The sequence below is a fragment of the Schistocerca piceifrons genome, chromosome 4 (assembly GCF_021461385.2).
Source record: "Schistocerca piceifrons isolate TAMUIC-IGC-003096 chromosome 4, iqSchPice1.1, whole genome shotgun sequence".
In the NCBI taxonomy this organism is placed as follows: Eukaryota; Metazoa; Arthropoda; class Insecta; order Orthoptera; family Acrididae; genus Schistocerca; species Schistocerca piceifrons.
In genome coordinates, this window is record NC_060141.1 from 317,220,186 (window position 1) to 317,239,845 (window position 19,660).

The 19,660-nt window shown below is 42.5% G+C and overlaps 1 protein-coding gene across 3 annotated transcripts in view; it reads right to left on the reverse strand.

Annotated features, from left to right (window-relative positions):
- LOC124794914 (DENN domain-containing protein 1A-like) overlaps window positions 1-19,660 on the reverse strand; it is a 313,331-nt gene that overhangs the window by 220,738 nt on the left and 72,933 nt on the right. For all 3 annotated transcript variants that reach the window (XR_007016626.1, XM_047258616.1, XM_047258615.1), the window contains exons 4-5: window positions 18,972-19,107; window positions 18,816-18,869 (exon numbers count right to left, since the gene is read on the reverse strand). Coding sequence is in view for 2 of the 3 variants with exons in the window: in XM_047258616.1 (XP_047114572.1) it covers window positions 18,816-18,869; window positions 18,972-19,107 (190 nt within the window). In the remaining variant the exon portion in view is untranslated. The remainder of the gene's footprint in view (window positions 1-18,815; window positions 18,870-18,971; window positions 19,108-19,660) is intronic.

Sequence of the window (19,660 nt, forward strand, 5' to 3'; positions counted from 1 at the left end):
CCTTGGGTAACAGAAGAAATATTGAATTTAATTGATGAAAGGAGAAAATATAAAAATGCAGTAAATGAAGCAGGCAAAAAGGAATACAAACGTCTCAAAAATGAGATCGACAGGAAGTGCAAAATGGCTAAGCAGGGATGGCTAGAGGACAAATGTAAGGATGTAGAGGCTTATCTCACTAGGGGTAACATAGATACTGTTTAGAGGAAACCTTTGGAAAAAAGAGAACCACTTGTATGAATATCAAGAGCTCAGATGGAAACCCACTTCTAAGCAAAGAAGGGAAAGCAGAAAGATGGAAGGAGTATATAGAGGGTCTATACAAGGCCAATGTACTTGAGGACAATATTATAGAAATGGAAGAGAATGTAGATGATGATGAAATGGGAGATACGATATTGCGTGAAGAGTTTGACAGAGCACTGTAAGACCTGAGCCGAAACAAGGCCCCGGGAGTAGACAATATTCCATTAGAACTACTGACGGCCTTGGGAGAGCCAGTCCTGACAAAACTCTACCATCTGGTGAGCAAGATGTATGAGACAGGCGAAATACCCTCAGACTTCAAGAAGAATATAATAATTCCAATCCCAAAGAAAGCAGGTGTTGACAGATGTGAAAATTACCGAACTATCAGTTTAATAAGTCACAGCTGCAAAAAACTAACGCGAATTATTTACAGACGAATGGAAAAACTGGTAGAAGCCAACATCGGGGAAGATCAGTTTGGATTCCGTAGAAATATTGGAACACGTGAGGCAATACTGACCTTACGACTTATCTTAGAAGAAAGATTAAGGAAAGGCAAACCTACGTTTCTAGCATTTGTAGACTTAGAGAAAGCTTTTGACAATGTTGACTGGAACACTGTCTTTCAAATTCTAAAGGTGGCAGGGGTAAAATACAGGGAGCGAAAGGCTATTTACAATTTGTACAGAAACCAGATGGCAGTTATAAGAGTCGAGGGGCATGAAAGGGAAGCAGTGGTTGGGAAGGGAGTGAGACAGGGTTGTAGCCTATCCCCGATGTTATTCAATCAGTACATTGAGCAAGCAGTAAAGGAAACAAAAGAAAAATTTGGAGCAGGTATTAAAATACATGGAGGAGAAATAAAAACTTTGAGGTTCGCCGATGACATTGTAATTCTGTCAGAGACAGCGGAGGACTTGGAAGAGCAGTTGAACGGAATGGACAGTGTCTTGAAAGTAGGATATACGATGAACAAAAACAAAAGCAAAATGAGGATAATGGAATGTAGTCGAATTAAGTCGGATGATGCTGAGGGAATTAGATTAGGAAATGAGGCACTTAAAGTAGTAAAGGAGTTTTGCTATTTGGGGAGCAAAATAACTGATGATGGTCGAAGTAGAGAGGATATAAAATGTAGGCTGGCAATGGCAAGGAAAATGTTTCTGAAGAAGAGGAATTTGTTAACATCAAGTATAGATTTAAGTGTCAGGAAGTCATTTCTGAAAGTATTTGTATGGAGTGTAGCCATGTATGGAAGTGAAACATGGACGATAAATAGTTTGGACAAGAAGAGAATGGAAGCTTTCGAAACGTGGTGCTACAGAATAATTCTGAAGATTAGATGGGTAGATCACATAACTAACGAGGAAGTATTGAATAGGATTGGGGAGAAGAGAAGTTTGTGGCACAACTTGACCAGAACAAGGGATCGGTTGGTAGGACATGTTCTGAGGCATCAAGGGATCACATATTTAGCATTGGAGGGCAGTGTGGAGGGTAAAAACCGTAGATGGAGACCAAGAGATGAATACACTAAGCAGATTCAGAAGGATGTAGGTTGCAGTAGGTACTGGGAGATGAAGAAACTTGCACAGGATAGGGTAGCATGGAGAGCTGCATCAAACCAGTCTCAGGACTGAACACCACAACAACAACAACAACAACAACATATATCATCAAATTAATAGGTGATGAAACTATGCATTGTTTAAATTAGATTTACAGAAATTACAATTAAAACTTAAGTCATTAGATTAACTGAATACATCGAAAAATTGGTTCTTTTTTTAGCAGTTTCTTCTACTCCGAGAGTTATGCCAAATTATTTGTTTAAATCGTAAAATTAACAAATATAGTTACACAAACAATACTTTTGACAAAACTGTTGATTACTTTGGAATTAATGAAGAGCTGGCTTTGCTAACATGCTGCCAACTAGAGCCAAATAGATACTTAAAGACTGCTAGCATTTTGTCTTCCAAATGTTTACAGGTATTACAGAATTTATATTTGTGTATACATCAAAAATAGAATTTAAGTTACGAAACAATTACTGATTTCACCCTATAAAGGAAGTTACTAACTAGGAGTAACGAAAATAAATTAGAAAATCAAATACAAACATAAAACTAAGCACAAAATTAGATCTGGTGTTAAATCCTTTAGAACTGAGGGCCAACCTTTCTCTTTTACGAAAATACAGATTATATTCACGTATGTTAATGGTAAATTGTAAAAAATTAAAAAATGAATTTTAGGAGGCAGATGGCAAAACAAGAGGGGGATTAAAAATATCCCTGCTTTCTTTGTGACAAGGCGATTTCAGAAAATCACAGAATACCTAAATCAGGGTGGCAGGACTAGGGTTTGAACAATCGTCCTCATGAATGCTAGTCCAGTGTTCTAACCACTACGCCACATCGCTCAGTAAAGTATTCTTTGTATTTACGTTTGTTACAACTTGGTGTGCAATAAAGTTATTGTACTGACTAATTATCATGTCCACAATATATATGAGAATTAGGTCTTACAGTCAAATTACTCACAGTGGTGACTATGAAATGATTCCTTGAAGAGAAACACTATATCACTGTTGTCAGAGATTGAAGTTAAAGTGGAACAAACTGCTACTCGGCAATGAGTGGCCGTCGACATAAATCGTCAAGACCCACAACCTGCTTTGGTCACGTCAAAATTCCGCTGTTCTGGTCTAATCATCCACTGACATGATTCATGCACATGTAATGCACACTAATGATGACAAGTATGTAATCACAGTTTCACATTGAGAAGATGTAATGATTGAAGAAACAGAAGACATACCACAATATAGCTACACATCATTAAAGGATGTGTTTGGATGACGCTATACATTGTCACCAGAGCTTGGTTGCAAAAGGTTTTTAATGACAAGCAACTAGGTAACAGATCCCCCATCTCAAACTTTGTTAGCTTTGTAAGTGGTTTATCTGGCCCCAATCTGCTATGTGAACAATCACTAGGCATGCTGTGGCTTCATAAATTACCAGTTGGTATTTGCACAGTCATGGCAACACATTGAATTTTGTTGTAGCAGGCATTGGCAGAGAGGACTGACAACAACAACAAATTCCCAGTCTGGAGTGCCAATAGGTGCAAAATTGTGATATGACTGACAACGGTCATGGAAAGAATACATAATCCGCAAGCACAACCAGTAACAACAAAACGTGTACAACAGGCACATATGTGTCAGTGCAGGAGCAAAGAGCGGAACAGTTAGAAGATCAGATTGTGCACCTGAACTTTAAGCTATTGACACAGCAGCACAAATTACAATGCTGCGGTGTGCATAATCCTGAGCTGCGGACCAGATGGCAGAAATACGATTGTCGTAGATTTAATACAACCACTAACCAATGGTCCTGGTACTACAGGTGTTTTGGAGATGCAGCTCACCACCCCTGCTGTTACCCAAATGCCATATACAGATGTCACAGGACACCACAACAATCACCATCAACAACATGTGCATCCAAAGTGAAGACTGAAAGGCAGAATGCAAAACTAACATTGTTGGTGTTGCATCAGTCACAGAGGTTACTTGTGTATGATCGCATCCCTTGTAAAAATATCCTTGTATACTCTGGATCTGCAGTGCGTATTTGCCCCAACAGCTGAGTGTTATACCTGCCACACTGACAGAGGATATACTCATCACAGTGGACAATTCATGCAATTAAACTCGTGATGAACACTTGCTTTGGGTCTTGAAAATGAGTTTACCCAGGAATATATTATTGCCTGTGTCGCTGACCCTATACTCAGTCTGTATTTTTTGTCTCATTTTCATCTGTCACTGGATTTAGTCAACCGTTCCTTAATTATAGTGATCTGTTTGCCCATACAACAGTGTGTAAACCACCCAGGCAAATGATGCTGACCACAGGTCTGAACATTTTTTTAGCTGCATACTTCAAAAGCATTTCCAGTCTTCAACCTTCAGGCTGCCACCAACAGGAAGTGTTGCCACTTGACAGCGCACCGTAGCTGCACATCACCTGGCCACCCATCACTGCCCATCCAAGGAGGCTTATACCTCAAAAGCTACTGGTAGTGCAAGCAGTGTTTGAAGAGCTGTTGAAAACAAGTATTGTGACCAGATCAGATACCCCTTCTGCATCCCCATTACACACTGTGCACAAAAAAGATAATGATTATGCGAGAATTACCAGACACTCAATGCTTGCACAATTTCTGATCATTACCGTGTGTCAAAAGTGACTGACTTAAAAAGACCATTGCTCATGCTCAGGTGTTAGTTTTTTCTGGATGCTGTTCGAGAGTGAAATGATAGAGAATTATTGTGAAGGTGGTTCAATGAACCCTCTGCCAGTCACTTAAGTGTGATTTGCAGAGTATTCACGTAGATGTACAGTTGAGGAGCATGCAGCTCAGCTGCGGCAACTTTTTCAGTGCCTGCAGGAGTAAGGCATAGTTATTAATACTGCAAAGAGTGTTTCTGGCACAAAAGAGGATAAGTAGTCTCATCTGCCAGTTTGTCACCACTTCCTAAATGTGTGGAAGCAGTGCAAGATATGCCTTTGTTGACAACCTACAGAGGTTGCACAGATTTTTGATAATGTTAAATCACTACCAGCAACATCTTCCAGGGTTGGCAAGTCAGCAGGAACAACTAAGTGTTTTGCTCTAAGGCAAGCATATGACCAGTAATCCAAAGATATCTTTGACTTTGGTGCCATGAAGTCAAGTAATGTTTGGCACCAGCAGCATGGCTGGCTCACCCACCCATTAGTGGCCTATTGACTATAATGATGGACGCAAGTCAAAATGCAGTCAGTACAGCACTGCAACAGAGAATGGATGGTTGATGGCAACCATTCGCCTTTTACTTGAGACCTTAGCCACAGTGGAAGAAATGGGGTGCTATCAATCATGGGTTGCTGGCAATTTACGTGGCCATCAAATATTTTTGACTGTCAGTGGAAGGAAGACGTTTTACAGTATTTACTGACCAAATACCATAAACTTGTTTCTTCCAGTGTACAACAGATCATGGCTCATTGTGGTACTGTAGACAAGCAGAATATATAAAAATGGTTCAAATGGCTCTGAGCACTATGGGACTTAACTGCTGTGGTCATCAGTCCCCTAGAACTTAGAACTACTTAAACCTAACTAACTTAAGGACATCACACACACCCATGCCCGAGGCAGGATTCAAACCTGCGACCGTAGCGATCGCGCGGTTCCAGACTGTAGCGCCTAGAACCACTCGGCCACCCAGGCCGGCAGCAGAATATATAGCCCAATTTATAACAACATGCATCACGTATCAGGTAGAAACACCATTGTTAGAGACCGCCTATCACAAAACTGCACCAGCTTACAGATAGTGCCACAGGCTGATTGGTTTTTGTTTTTGTTTTTGTTTTGCTTTAGGGCGCGTGCAGAAAACAACTGGGGTCACACATGACCAAGTCAACACTACAGAACACGAAGACAGAGAGGAGTTAAAAAACAACTATACGTCTGTCCCAATTGGCATAATAGAGGACAGCTAAACACAGGCGTGTAAGAAAAGGGCAAAAAAGACACCATGCAGAAACTGAGGTCAAAAACTAAAATTAAATGGTCTTCATCATATTGCTTTGGAGTATAAAAAGTAAAATGCGGTCGACAGCCTGTGTGTCATCTGCTAAAATGGTAGATAAATCAGATGGCAAACCCAAGCGGGAACATAAACAGTTGTAAAATGGGCTTTCCGTCAGGGAGTGGCGGACAGTTAAAACTTGGGCTCAATGTGCACAAAGTGGTGGGGTAGCGACACTTAGCAAATGGTGATTGCTAAAAAGGCAGTGCCCAATATGCAGCCAAGTTAAAATAACCTCCTCCCGGCAGGGGGCCGAGAGGAGGTCGTCTGAGGCACTGGGAGAGGCTTAATAAGCCAGAGCTCATTCCCGTGGTGAGAGGAGGACCATTGGCGATACCAAAGGGACACTACCTCCTGACAGACGGCAAAAAAGAGACCACTGGAGGGAATATAGATACTTGCAGGCTGAGGTACAAGGACTGCAGGCTTGGCAGCAGCATCAGGAGCCTCATTTCATGACAGATGGACTGACCAGGAATTCACAGAAACCTCACACTGGCTCCACCAAGAGTGAGCAAGTGACAGTCCTGAACCTGTTGCACTAAGGGATGGGCGGTGTACTGCGCACATAGTCTTTGAAGGGCACTGAGTGAGTCTGAGCAGAGGACACAACTGAAAATGCTGTGTCGCTAGATGTACTCCGTGGCCCGATAAAAGGCGAACAGCTCGGCTGTAAATACTGAGAAGTGCTGGAAATTGTTATTGAAAGACACAGGTGCCAATGACGAAGGCACACCCGGCCCCAAGGTCAGTCCAAGAGCCATTAGTGTATACAAAGGTACTATCGCGAAGTTCCATGCAAAGGTCGTGAAACCGTAGGTGATGTAGACGATAGACCAAGGCTAGAGTAGTGTCCTTAGGAAGCAAATGAAGGCCAAGGTTAACATGGGCCGCTTCACAAAGCCTAGTTGGTGAAGGGTTCACACCCACCGGGAAAGTTGCACGTACTGTGAAGGTAAGCCTCCGTAGCAAGTGCCAAAAGCGAACTCCAGGAAGTAACAGAAGAGGGACAAGCCCCATACTGATGACCAAAGAAATCATCGAAGAAGGCGGCACAGGATGGGTGGCCATACATGGCAGACAAACTGCATGCATACCTGCTGAGGATAAAGTCATGGCAGTAGGACAGTGGTAGTTCAGCAGCTTCAGCATAAAGACACTCAACCGGGCTGGTGTAAAAGGCACCTGTGGCCAAACAGATGCCATGATTGTGGATAGTGTTGAGACAGCATAAGAGGGATGGGCGTGCAGACGCATAAACAAAGCACCCATAGTCGAGTTTCGAATGGACAAGGGGCTGGCACGAATGGAGGAGGGTGGTTCAATCAGCACACCAGGAAGTACCATTGAGGACACAAAGGACACTGAGGAACCGCATACAGCAGGCTGCCAGGTATGATACATGGAAAGACCAAGAGTGTTTCCTATCGAGCACGAGTCCCTGGAATTTTGTAGTTTCAGTGAACGGAAGCGCAACAGGCTCAAGATGTAAAGATGGTGGGAGAAACCACTCGCGTCGCCAGAAATTCATACAGATCGTGTTGTCAGTGGAAAAACGAAAGCCACTGTCGATGCTCCAAGAGTAAAGATGATCAAGACATCAATGAAGGCACCACTCAGTGAGACAGGTCTGTGGAGAACTGCAATAGATGGTAAAATTGTCAACAAAAAGTGAACCGGAGATGCCCGGAGGGAAACAGGCCATTACACGGTTAATGGCGAGAGCAAGGAGGATGACACTCAGAATGGCAGCCTGAGGCACACCGTTTTGCTGCATAAAGGCATCCGACAAGCCAAAACTCACACACACCTTGAAAACTCAGCCTTTTAAAAATTACTGAAGGAAACAGGGCAAGCAGCCATGGAAGCCTGACATGTGAAGTGTACGGAGGATACTGGTTCTCCAGCAGGTGTCGTATGCCTTCTTCAAATCAAAAAACACAGCCACAGCCTGGGATTATTGCAGACCATTCATGACGTGGGTGGACAAAGTAACAAGGTGGTCAATTGCAGTACACTGTGCTCGAAATTCACACTGTACCTTTGTCAGTAAATTGTGAGACTCAAACCACCATACCAGCCAAGCATGAATCATATGTTCCATCAACTTGCAAATCCAGCTGGTAAGAGATGGGGCAGTAGCTAGAAGGAAGGTTTTTGTCCTTATTGGGCTTAGGTATGGGTATGACAGTGGCTTCACACCAAAGTCTGGGTAATGTGCCCTCTGCCCAATTGCAGTTGTGCGTGTCAAGCAGAAAGTGATTGCCTGCAAGAGAAACGTGCTGCAATATCAGAATGTGGACAGCGTCTGGCCCTGGGGCAAAGGTTCGGGATAAACTGAGAGCATGATCTAGCTCCCTCATAGTAAAGGCGACATTGTAGCACTCATGATTTGCCGCCACTCATTTCTGGTGGAGGAAGGCAGGATAATAGTGGGAAGAGCTCGAAACTTCCGCAAAATGGTGGCCCAAAGTGTTGGAGATCGCAATAGAGTCCACGATAACATCGTCTGCTACTGTGAGGCCGGAAACTGGGGAATGGATCTTGGTCCCAGAGAGCCGTTGGAGGTTGGCCCACACAGCAGAGGAAGGGATGTAACTGTTAAAAGAACAAGTGAATGAAATCCAGCTAGCTCATTTGCTATCCCGAAGAACATGATGACACTTTGCACGCATCTGTTTATAACAAATGCAGTTTGCCATCATAGGATGATGGTTAAAAAGGCAGATAGCACGTCTCCCTGCACGAATTGCATCTCGGCACGCCTCAGTCCACCAAGGGACTGGGACATGACGTGCTAAAGAGGAAGTGCAAGAAGTGGATTGTTTTGCAGCAGTAAGGATAAAGTTGGTGAGATATTTCACCTGGTCATCACAACTGGGGAAATCTTGTTCTTCGAAGGTTGCCAGGGAGGAGTAAAGCTGCCAGTCAGCCTTAGTAAGCTGCCATTTGGGCATGCAGGTGGATGGGGTGGGAGTCAGCAAATGGAGAGCACACGGGAAATGGTCGCTCTAGTAGATGTCAGAAAGAACTGACCACTCAAAACGATGGGCAAGCTGGGCAGTGCAAAAGGATAGGTCCAAATGGGAATAGGTGTGCAAGGAGTTGGAAAGGAAAATGGGTGCTCCAGCATTAAGGCAGAAGAGGTTAAGTTGGTTAAGAAGGTCGGCCAAGGGGACACCTCTCTGAGAGGTCCTGGGAGAACCCCAAAGGGGATGATGCACATTAAAGTCACCAAGTAGCCAAAATGGGGGAGGTAGTTGCCCAATAAGCTGAAGGTAGTCTGCCCTGGTGACATCGAATGACGGAGGGACATAAATGGTACAGAGGAAAAAGTCAGGTGAGGAAGGAAAAGGCAAACTGCAACAGCTTGAAGACAGGTAGTCATCCTGTATAAGCAGCATTATTCCCCCATGAGATGGAATGCCGACCTCAGAGGAAGATCAAAATGAATCAGTAAGTAATGTGAAAGCTCAAAGCAGTCGTGAGGGTGCAATTTCATTTCAAAAATGGCTCTGAGCACTATGGGACTTAACATCTGAGGTCATCAGTCCCCTAGAACTTAGAACTACTTAAACGTAACTAACCTAAGGACATCACACACATCCATGCCCGAGGCAGGATTCAAACCTGCGACCGTAGCGGTCGCGCGGTTCCAGACTGAAGCGCCTAGAACCGCTCGGCCACACCGGCCGGCTGCAATTTCATTTCCTAAAGGCAGATTACAAGGGGATGCTGTGATGCTAAAAGCAGCCATAAATCCTCTTTGTGGGACCAAAGGCCGCGAACGTTCCATGCGAGTACAGTCATGAGGAGGAAGAGATGTAAGGGTATCAACTTGGCGACCGAGTGAAAGCCAGTGTAGAATCGCTACTACAGGGCACAGAAGCAGGAGGATCCTGCTCCATAGGGGTCCACAGAAGCATCAGCTTGCTTATGGGGTCTGTCTGTGGAGTCCAAAGCTGAAAAATGGTTGGTGTGCACACCAGCGATACAGAGGCTGGCCAGGCTAAGGTATCATGTGGTGACACTGTCGAAGAAGATCTTTGAGTTGGTGAAGGAGAAGACCGTTTGTCTTCAGTGGACTTCTTCGAGCCTTTACAGTTAGAGGAAGACTTGAGTGTTGTTTGGCTGGAGGGACGGAGGAAGTCTACAAGGGAGTACTCCTCCTGTCCTCTCCGGCCTACCAGTTGTGGCTTTGCCCCTTGAGGCGAGAGTTCGACGGGTTGTTGCACAGGTGGACAGAGGAATGGCAATGCTACCTTGACACTGGGCGATTTCACAGCCTCAGAGCTGAATTTGAGGTCACATGTCTGCGTGGCCATGTCCTTCATGGAGTGAGGGGTAACATGAACAGAACTATAGGTGCCAGACGAGGGAACACAGGGTTTCCGACTAGTCAGTAACTTGTGAGTGACTGGGTAAGGCACTTGACAATCCTGAGAGACTGAGGCACGGCTGCCATTGCAGTTGATACAGCAGGGAGGAAGAGGCGGACAATCACCCTCGTGTTCATCCCTTCCACAGGTTACACATTTGGCTGGGTGTCGACAAGACATTCTAGTCTGGTTGAAAGGATGACACTGGTAGCAGTGCATCAGGTTCAGAATGTACAGCTGGTCTGTGATAATTCCATAGCATGCTCTGATCTTGGACGCAGCACCACTCTATCAAAGGTGAGGAAAAGAGTGCAAGTGGGCACTGAGGAGGAATCTACCTTTTTCATTACACGATGGACGGCAATGACACCCTGATCAGAGAGGTAAGATTGGATTTCGGCCTCAGTTAGACTGCCTAGCAGCCTGGTGTAGATTACACCATGAGAAAAATTCAAAGTTCTATGGACCTCAACACAAATACGGTAGCTACGGAGAAGCGAGGCAGCAAGTTGTTGTGCTTGAGGATCAGAAGTAGTCTCCAAAAGCAAAGTGCCATTCCGTAAAGGAGAGCATGATTTCACAGAGCCAGCAACTGCATCAACACCTTTCTGAATAATAAATGGATTTACTGTGGCGAAGGACTTACCGCCTTCAATATGTGAGACCACGAGGAACTGTGGTGCAGCAGGACGGGTCTTTGAATGATTAGCCTCATTATGTTTACATTTCGTAGATGCTGATTGTGAAATTTCTCTGATTTTTTCTGACTTGTTTGAAATTCCCTGATACTCCCCGATTTCCAGAACTTCTGGCAAGCCTGAGTGGTCATAATTTTTTTTTTTTTGGCTTAACAGTGTAAAGTCAAGCCACACAAGAATAACAGAGATACATAAACATAGAAGCAGAAATTCTTGTGACTAACTTATCAGTATATGATGTTACATTCCCTTCTCCTCCCTTCATTTTACTTGGTGGGAGCGTAAGAAATATATTAAATGGCGCAATTTACACGGTGTCCATAATTAAAGTTCCAGTTTAAAAGCACTGCAAAAAGAGAACCACTGCTTATAATGACATCAAATTTGAATTGCATATTATTGACAAAGGAGGGAATGTCACCGAAGAAAAAATTTAACAAAAATTTGACCAACAAATGGTGTTGTAAACATCAGAATATGCACACCAAAAGACATTCGGCACACTACTGTTCCTCGGTTTGTGTCCAGAATGCCCAACATAAATGTCTCCATGAAGGACAGTGCACAGCTGGCAAAAAGTCAAAGTGCACCAGTAGCCCTGTAGAAGTTACAAAGATGAAAAAAGCCAATAGTCCTATGTCTGCTAAAAGTCTGGAGAAAATGATTACATAATTCAAAAAGATGTGTTCTTCAGAAGTGCAGCGAGGCAGAGGGAGAAAATCAATTGATCCAATGGCTGTCAAAGATGAGGCCACAGCACTGCAGGATTGGTTGATCAGTGGAGATGTGCAAAAATGCAGTACACAGGGAATTGCCTGAATAATGGACATGCCCAGGAGCTTGGTGCATGAAATACTACGAAACAACAGCCTGCATTGCTCCATCCTGCTATTCATACAAAATCACCCTTGTTCACAAGTTGCTTCCTGCTGAGCTGCCAGCAAGACAAATGTTCACTCTGGAATTTCTTGCTCACATGGAAGTGGACAATGAAGGTTATGGAACATACTGTGGACAGATGCAGCCCATCTCCATCACCAACGACGTGTCAAGATGCAGAATTGCAGATTACGGACAACAGAAAACCTGTACGCACATCAACCAATACCACTTCATTCTGCAAAGGTGACTTTGTGGTGTAGGTTGACAGCATCATTTGCCACAGGACCATATTTTTTTGAGGAGGTGAGTCCTACGGAGCCTGTTACCCTTACTGTCACTAGTAAACAATGTAAGATTCTTTTGCACACCAACATCAGTACAACACTTCAACAATGTGGGTGAGTGGGTGGATCATTTTTATGCAAGATGGTGCTCCTCCACACATTCGACAGCCAATGAAGCAGCAGCTGCATAGGCATTTCGGAAATGCTAGAATTATCATCCGTCATTTCCCTATAGCCTGCCCATCCTTATCACCTGATTTTAAGCCATGAACTTTTGGCTGTGGGGTTACCTGAAAGATGTTGGGTTCAGTGCTCCAATTATGAATGCAGCTGAATTTAAGGCACACACTGTGCAACACATTCTAAACTCGATACTCGAGACACTCCGATCTGCTGTGGATCATGCTGTTTCTGGATTTCAGCTTATGGCAGAAAACAGTGGGCAGCATAACGAACATATCTTCCACAGTCTCATGACAATTAGAAATTAATGTCATTATGCTTTTTACACAGTTTTTCACCTCAGGACACTTAAAAAGTGATTCTTCCCATCCAGTGTGGTACGATCTTGCCATGATGGATAGGCTTACCTAACTAACAGTGTCACACACCTGTTGACTGTCAAACTTGTGCAGTCATGCAGACTGAACAGCATGGATCATGCAATACACAGCTCGTACTGTGATTCATCTGTCATTTCCGGCTGACTCCATTTACATTAAGATGTTTACAGCATCATCTATTGGTAAAATTTTCATTATTCCCCCACCCTCCGTTTCAATAATAAGCTCTTTAAATTTGATGTCATTCTGAGCAGTGGTTCTCTTTCTATAGCATTTTGAAACAAACTTTAATTTCAGAGACCTTGTGTATAATATATGAGTTTATGGCTGGGCTGGATAGGATTCGTTTAAATAATTCACACTTTTATTTAAACAATGGACTTGACAAAATTTTTTTAGCCAATATAAGCAGCAGCAGCAGATCATTCACAGTTATTGATAGTGCAATTTGTTAGTCATACACTGTACTTCAAGTGTGCATTACTTTTGAATCTGTAAGTTAGGATAAAACAGAAGATGTGTCTTTGTTTGTTCAGAAAATATGACGATTCCAATTAAGTTTCACTTATGTGGTATGAGAATGTATTGCATAAATTACAGAAATTGATTTGATTATTCAAAACTAATAACAACTCACCATAGTCTCAAGACTACCTTACAGCAATATTAAGTCTGCTGAATTACATCCCATAGGGATATAAGGACATCACAACAGCTACATCCCGTTTCTGCATCACTTATGCTGCTCTGTACACAATCACTGAGCACTATTCACAAAATTTTCTCAGGTGTATAAATATCTTCATAGTTTGCATGTGAACCATTTTGATAACAGTTTGAGTTATCATATGTTCTGATGGACTGATGCCTTCAAGTTGGTGTACTCTCCCATATCCTTTTATCCTCCAATGTGCTACAGTTTGAAGACTGTTACGTTCTAGGTCTGCAGCACAGGACACTGCTCGGCTCACAATTACTGTCCAGTAACTGTGGAATTCTGATATTTATCTTAGTGTTCTATATTTGCATTTTTATCACCAAAACCAAGTTTTGTTCTACACTTTTTTAAGCTGTGCAATGTGGGATGCCAGGCTAATCGAGGTAATAACCTGAATCACAATTAATTGGTTTTCTGCTATTTTAATTTCAATGACCTCTTTTATAATCAAGTTCCAGAAGAAATGGCCGAAATGTTGGAAAAACTTATCTACCACCACTCACAGGTTTGATACAAGGTCAGTCAACAGTCACAGAACAATGACTAGTGACAACACATCCTGTAGATTTCAAACACAAGAATATGCTGACGCAGGTTTCTTCTGTCCGAAGACTGGTTTGATGCAGTTCTCCACGCTAATCTTAACACCCAAGCCTCATAATATCTGTGTAACTACTGGGTCTGCTCCTATTCCTTACATATGTGCCACCATGGCATTGATCTGTATGAGCCTGGAAGCAGTGTAACAGCACATCAAGTGTGCAAATAATTGCCAAAAATACCATCTGATTCTACCACAGTTATATGCAGTCTGGCAGTACCCTCCACAAAGGGTCCACATCAGTTCCCAGCCTTCAATGGGCCAACCAGCAGCCGATGCTTGTCTGGGCAGCCAGCTTCTCCAGACCAGCTCACAATTCTAACCCCACTGTGACAAACTTTGGGAAAAACGACGAATCGTTCCACAGGGACCGCAGCAGCACCAAATTTCTGCCTTGAAGGACAGAGGTTTGCAACCAGGTCAGTACTATTGCAATCTTTCCACACCAGGGTGAGCTGCTGACCAGTAACCATGGCAGACACAGCACTGGCACTGCTCACATGGGGCTGCATAGTGCTAACTCCGGCACCCACTGCTGAGTGAGGTAAAAGCAGGACATACCAACAGCCACCATACCAACACGACTCTCTAATTTCATTGGCATCACCCATAGACCCTGACATTGTAATCCAGCAAAAATAAAATCTGATTTATCTTGCAGTAGAGTTTTCCTAGCCACCCCCGCCTCAGCGATACAGATAGCTGTACCGTACGTGCAACCACAATGGAGGGGTATCTGTTGAGAGGCCAGATAAATGTGTGGTTCCTGAAGAAGGGCAGCAGCCTTTTCAGTAGCTGCAAGGGCAACAGTCTGGATGGATGACTGATCTGCCCTTGTAACACTAACCAAAACGGCCTTGCTGTGCTGGTACAGCGAACGGCTGAAAGCAAGGGGAAACTACAGCCGTAATTTTTCCCGAGGGCATGCAGCTTTACTGTATGGTTAAATGATGATGGCGTCCTCTTGGGTAAAATATTCCGGAGGTAAAATAGTCCCCCATTCAGATCCCCGGGCAGGGACTACTCAGGAGGATGTCGTTATTCAGAAGGATGTAGGTTGCAGTACGTACTGGGAGATGATGAAGCTTGCACAGGATAGAGTAGCATGGAGAGCTGCATTAAACCAGTCTCAGGACTGAAGACCACCACAACAACAACAACAACAACAACAACCACCCCGATCAGTACTTCCACTTCCACTACCTGCCACTCCACCACCTCTGCACTGTAGCAGCACCATTCCACCCAGGTTGCTACACGAGGGTTATAATAAATCCCACATGTGCACACACATCTGTGTTATACATTTCTTTCCTTCTTGATCTGATTCGCTAATTTTTATTAACTAACTGTTCTCCTACTTAATCTTCAGCAGTCTCCTGGAGCACCACATTTCTTTCTTCTTATGTTTCCTGGCACTGCATACCTTCATGGGATTGGCAAGTTAATCTTCATTTGGCAATGTTAGTGGTTGAGAATGGCTGGATGCCCTTCCTGTCACCACCCTTTCCACCTCCGGAATGTAATTTGTGTATCCCAACTCACTGTGTCCAGTGTTATCTCATGTGAAAGTGCAAAAACATTTTCAAAGTGCTTGTGAATCATGTAACTGATGTGCGACATGGATACCAGCTCAGTATTCACCTACTCAGATGTGGGAAACCACCTAAAAACTACATCCAGGCTGGGTACACACTTGCCCCATTCATTAATCTGCCAGACTCATTCAACTCGGGGCTGGCGCACCTCCACCAATCCCAGAAGTGGAGAGCAGCAGCACACAGCTATATGGGTGAGTCGGAAGCACCACATTTCACAATATTCTATTCTCTTATCGGGTCTTTCAGTGCTGTATCAAATTTTTAATACAGTATTGCATCCTGTATCTCATCTTCATTCACCTTCTCTCCTTTCTCTACCAAACTGCATTCATATGACTGTACAATACACATTGTACTGTCATATAAGGTTTATCATGTTGTATACATTTAATGGTTAATAATGAGAAACAATGCGTATTCGGTCACTCAACTGCACACTGGCGGGAACTGTACAATTCAGGCCATGCTTCATGGTTTGAAAATGGACACGATTGTCCAAAACTAGTCACCACAAAGAAATGACTGTTCACAACTGTGACATACCTTGAATGAAAATACATATTGTAATAAATTTCAGTTATAGTCCACATCTGCTCCTGCAAATGTTTTGCAGCTTGAAACCTGTTTGTGGAAACTCTGTTTTACAATCATATAATCTATGTGGAATCTCTGTCAAGCGAGAGACTCTGCTGTGCCCATCAATGGCCTCACAGGAGTCACTGTAATAACTGAGGTGTTAACATGGAAAAAACAGTCAAAAAAAATAAAAAGTCAGTTGAAAACATAGAACGGGCCCATACTAGTGACATGATGGTGAATTCAGATGTAACAGTGTCTGGTGTCCTCACTGCCCTTCCATGTACACAATGATTCAATTGTGCTCTTGTGTGAAATCCTGCCAGGCGACTCCCTATTTCATTCCTTCCCCTCAGTACATGTTATCCTACTATTTTACCTTCTCTTTCATTTCCTGTTATTTAATTCCAGTCCTCCACAACAACTAAATTTTCATCTCCCATAACTACCTGAATGAATTTTTTGTCTAGGTTGTTTCTTTATGGAACATCATGATACAGTTTGTCCTTTCAATCATAAAACAAGCACCAAAATATCAGAGACTGAGATGTTATTGTGGAACAGAAAGTCAACTAAAACTGTTCAACAGTGGAAAGGCATTCATATCTGATGAAATATCTATGACATTCTACAAAGATCATATAAAAGAACTTTCTCCCTTCTAGCAGCAGTTTGTATAGATCTCTGGAGCAATGATGCAATCAAGCGGTTTGAAATAAGCAAAAGCTATTTCCATTTTCAACAAGTTTTGTTGGACTGATGCAATAATTATGGGCCTAATAGCACTGATGTCAATGGCATAAGAAGTGGAATTTGTTAATTAAAGTAAATGTAATGAGCTGGCCATAAATAAGAGGAAATATCAATTACTGTTACAGTACACAATTTGTGATAAATCACTGAAAAGAGTAACAGCTGTAAAATACACAGAAATACTGTCCAGATCAATCTCAAGATAAATAACCATACAACAGTAATTCAAAAAATACTTTGGAGACAAAAAATGCCAGAGGGGGGTAGGGGGAGGGGGGGAGGAGATAGAGAGATAGAGAGAGAGAGAGAGAGCGGGGGGGGGGGGGGGGGGCAAAGAAGAGAGTTTGCATTTTTTCAGGAGCTTGTCAATAAATCTGACAGTGAGGATGATCATAAAACTCAAGTGGCAGGCACTACAAGAGGTGGTTTACATCAGGATGAAGTCTACTGTGAAAATCCAAGAGCATATTTCATTAGAACAGTTGGGCAACATATTACTATCTCTTACGAACATAAAGCAAAATTATCATGACAGAAAATCAGAGAGAGTACAGCTCATACGAGATACTTATTGACAGTCATCACTCCTATGCACCAGGCATGAATGGAGCAGGAAAGGCGGAAATGGTAGTGATACCAGAAGGCTGTTCTCGGGGCGTAGATTCAGAACACAATGCCCACATGATTCTAATATCACAGTAATAGCTAATCACTCCTTTTAGTCTGCAAGCATGTCTCGCACCCTTCTAGAGCACCCTCAGCACCAACCAACAAATAAATGACTGGTTGTAATATTTGCTTGGTGCCTTCAGCTGGTAGAAAACAGTGTTGCCACGTGCTGGGATAGCTCAGTCACTAGAGCACTTGTCCACGAGACACAAAGGTCCTAGATTTGAGTTCTAGTCTAACATACAGTTTTAACCTGCCAGGAAGTTTCAAATCAGTAGACACTCCACTACAGAATAAAAATTTATTGTACTATTATCTTACCACAGGTGTAACAACTGTCTGGTGCCTTGATAATACCCGACAATGAAATGAAATGAAATAAAATGATTACCTCACAGCTGTTTTCTGTTTGGAACCAACTATCCTGTAGTCTACACATAATCCAGTACTGCAAATTATGTTGAAGCTGAAATACTGTGTTACAATAACAGTAACACTAACTGCATTAAGTGAACAGGATCTTGCTCCTCATTCATTAACAAAACAAGTTTCACTTATCCTCTCTTCTCTAGTATTTACATATTCTGTCTCTGTCTCTCTCTCTCTCTCTCTCTCTCTCTCTCTCTCTCTCTCTCTCTCTCTCTCTCACACACACACACACACACACACACACACACACACACACACACACCTCTTCCTGTTGTTAATACTTGGAGCTATTCCTCCTCAGTTGTTACTTCAATTACATTTATCATCAAAGGGAGAAAAATTCCATCTTCTGTAACATTCAGCTGCTAAGAGAAAATTTTTATCACTCTCATGATAAACACAATCAGTGCACTTTGTTCAAAAATCATTTGTCCTACCACCAGATTTTCTTTGACCACATAAGCCTCTATCTTTGATATTTCTTATATCTTCCTTTATGTTCATTGGTGCTGTTGCTCAGTCACAATTCACTCTCCTTACCCTACTCTTCTTCTATTATAATTTCTTCTGTTAGCACTGTTAGTCTTGTGATTACACGCATGGTAAATGTGACTTAACAGTCTGTTTAAACGCATACAGTATCATATATAATGTATTGCAATTAAAAAGCCTGTCTGTTTAGTTTTAACAGAGCCTGATCTTAACAGGAAAAATGGCTACATCAAATAAATCAAGGCTCATTAACAATAAGAACACTCACATTTTCTGGAATACTGGGCAGCTGAAACTGGTTTGGGCACTTACAGATGAAAATCTGAAACAAAGCATCTTATCACAAAGTAGTAGAAAATAGAAATCTACAAAATTCACAAATAATTAGCTAAAGATGATCAAAAAAATGAACTTATGAACTCACACTTTCACCATTATTAAAAGGCACCTGCATAACAGTCCCTGGTTCAGGTACATTACCCTCATAAACTGCATTTAAAAATCTGTACAGCTCTTCTGTGTTAGAATTGTGTGTTATTTCTGCTACATGATTTAGTAATCTGTAAAAGAAAATTATTTTCATGTTGTATTTAACTATACTGATTCATTGTTGCAGAAAATTACATATAACTCCTCTGTTTTCACACCCAGAACAGTGAGAGACTGTAATCTAAAAATACAGTAGTTTATCAGCCTTACTCGCTGATACCTGAACCTGCTCTGCCAACAAATACTCAACACCTAAAAAACGATTACAAAGCACTCATATAGACAGCTGTCTGTGCAATTGCACTGCTTCAAAAAAGATTGAATGGAAAATCATGGTGACGGTCAATCGGGTTACCAAGGGACTCACCAGTGTGGTTATTAGTCCCTTTAGCCTCATAATCAACAAGCCAGCAGTAGTGTGTTGAGAGTAATACAGGGCAGAGACGAATCAAGAGCTTTGATGCTACCACAAGCTGTGATCTATGAAGAAAAGTACACAGGTTACTGGTAGAAGAGGAAAGATTTGCACAGGTGAAGGTAGAGCATTGAGAAAAAGTGTGCAGGTAAGGGTCCCTACAACAAGAACTGTAACTGAAGATATAAATCCTCAGATAACCCCCCTAC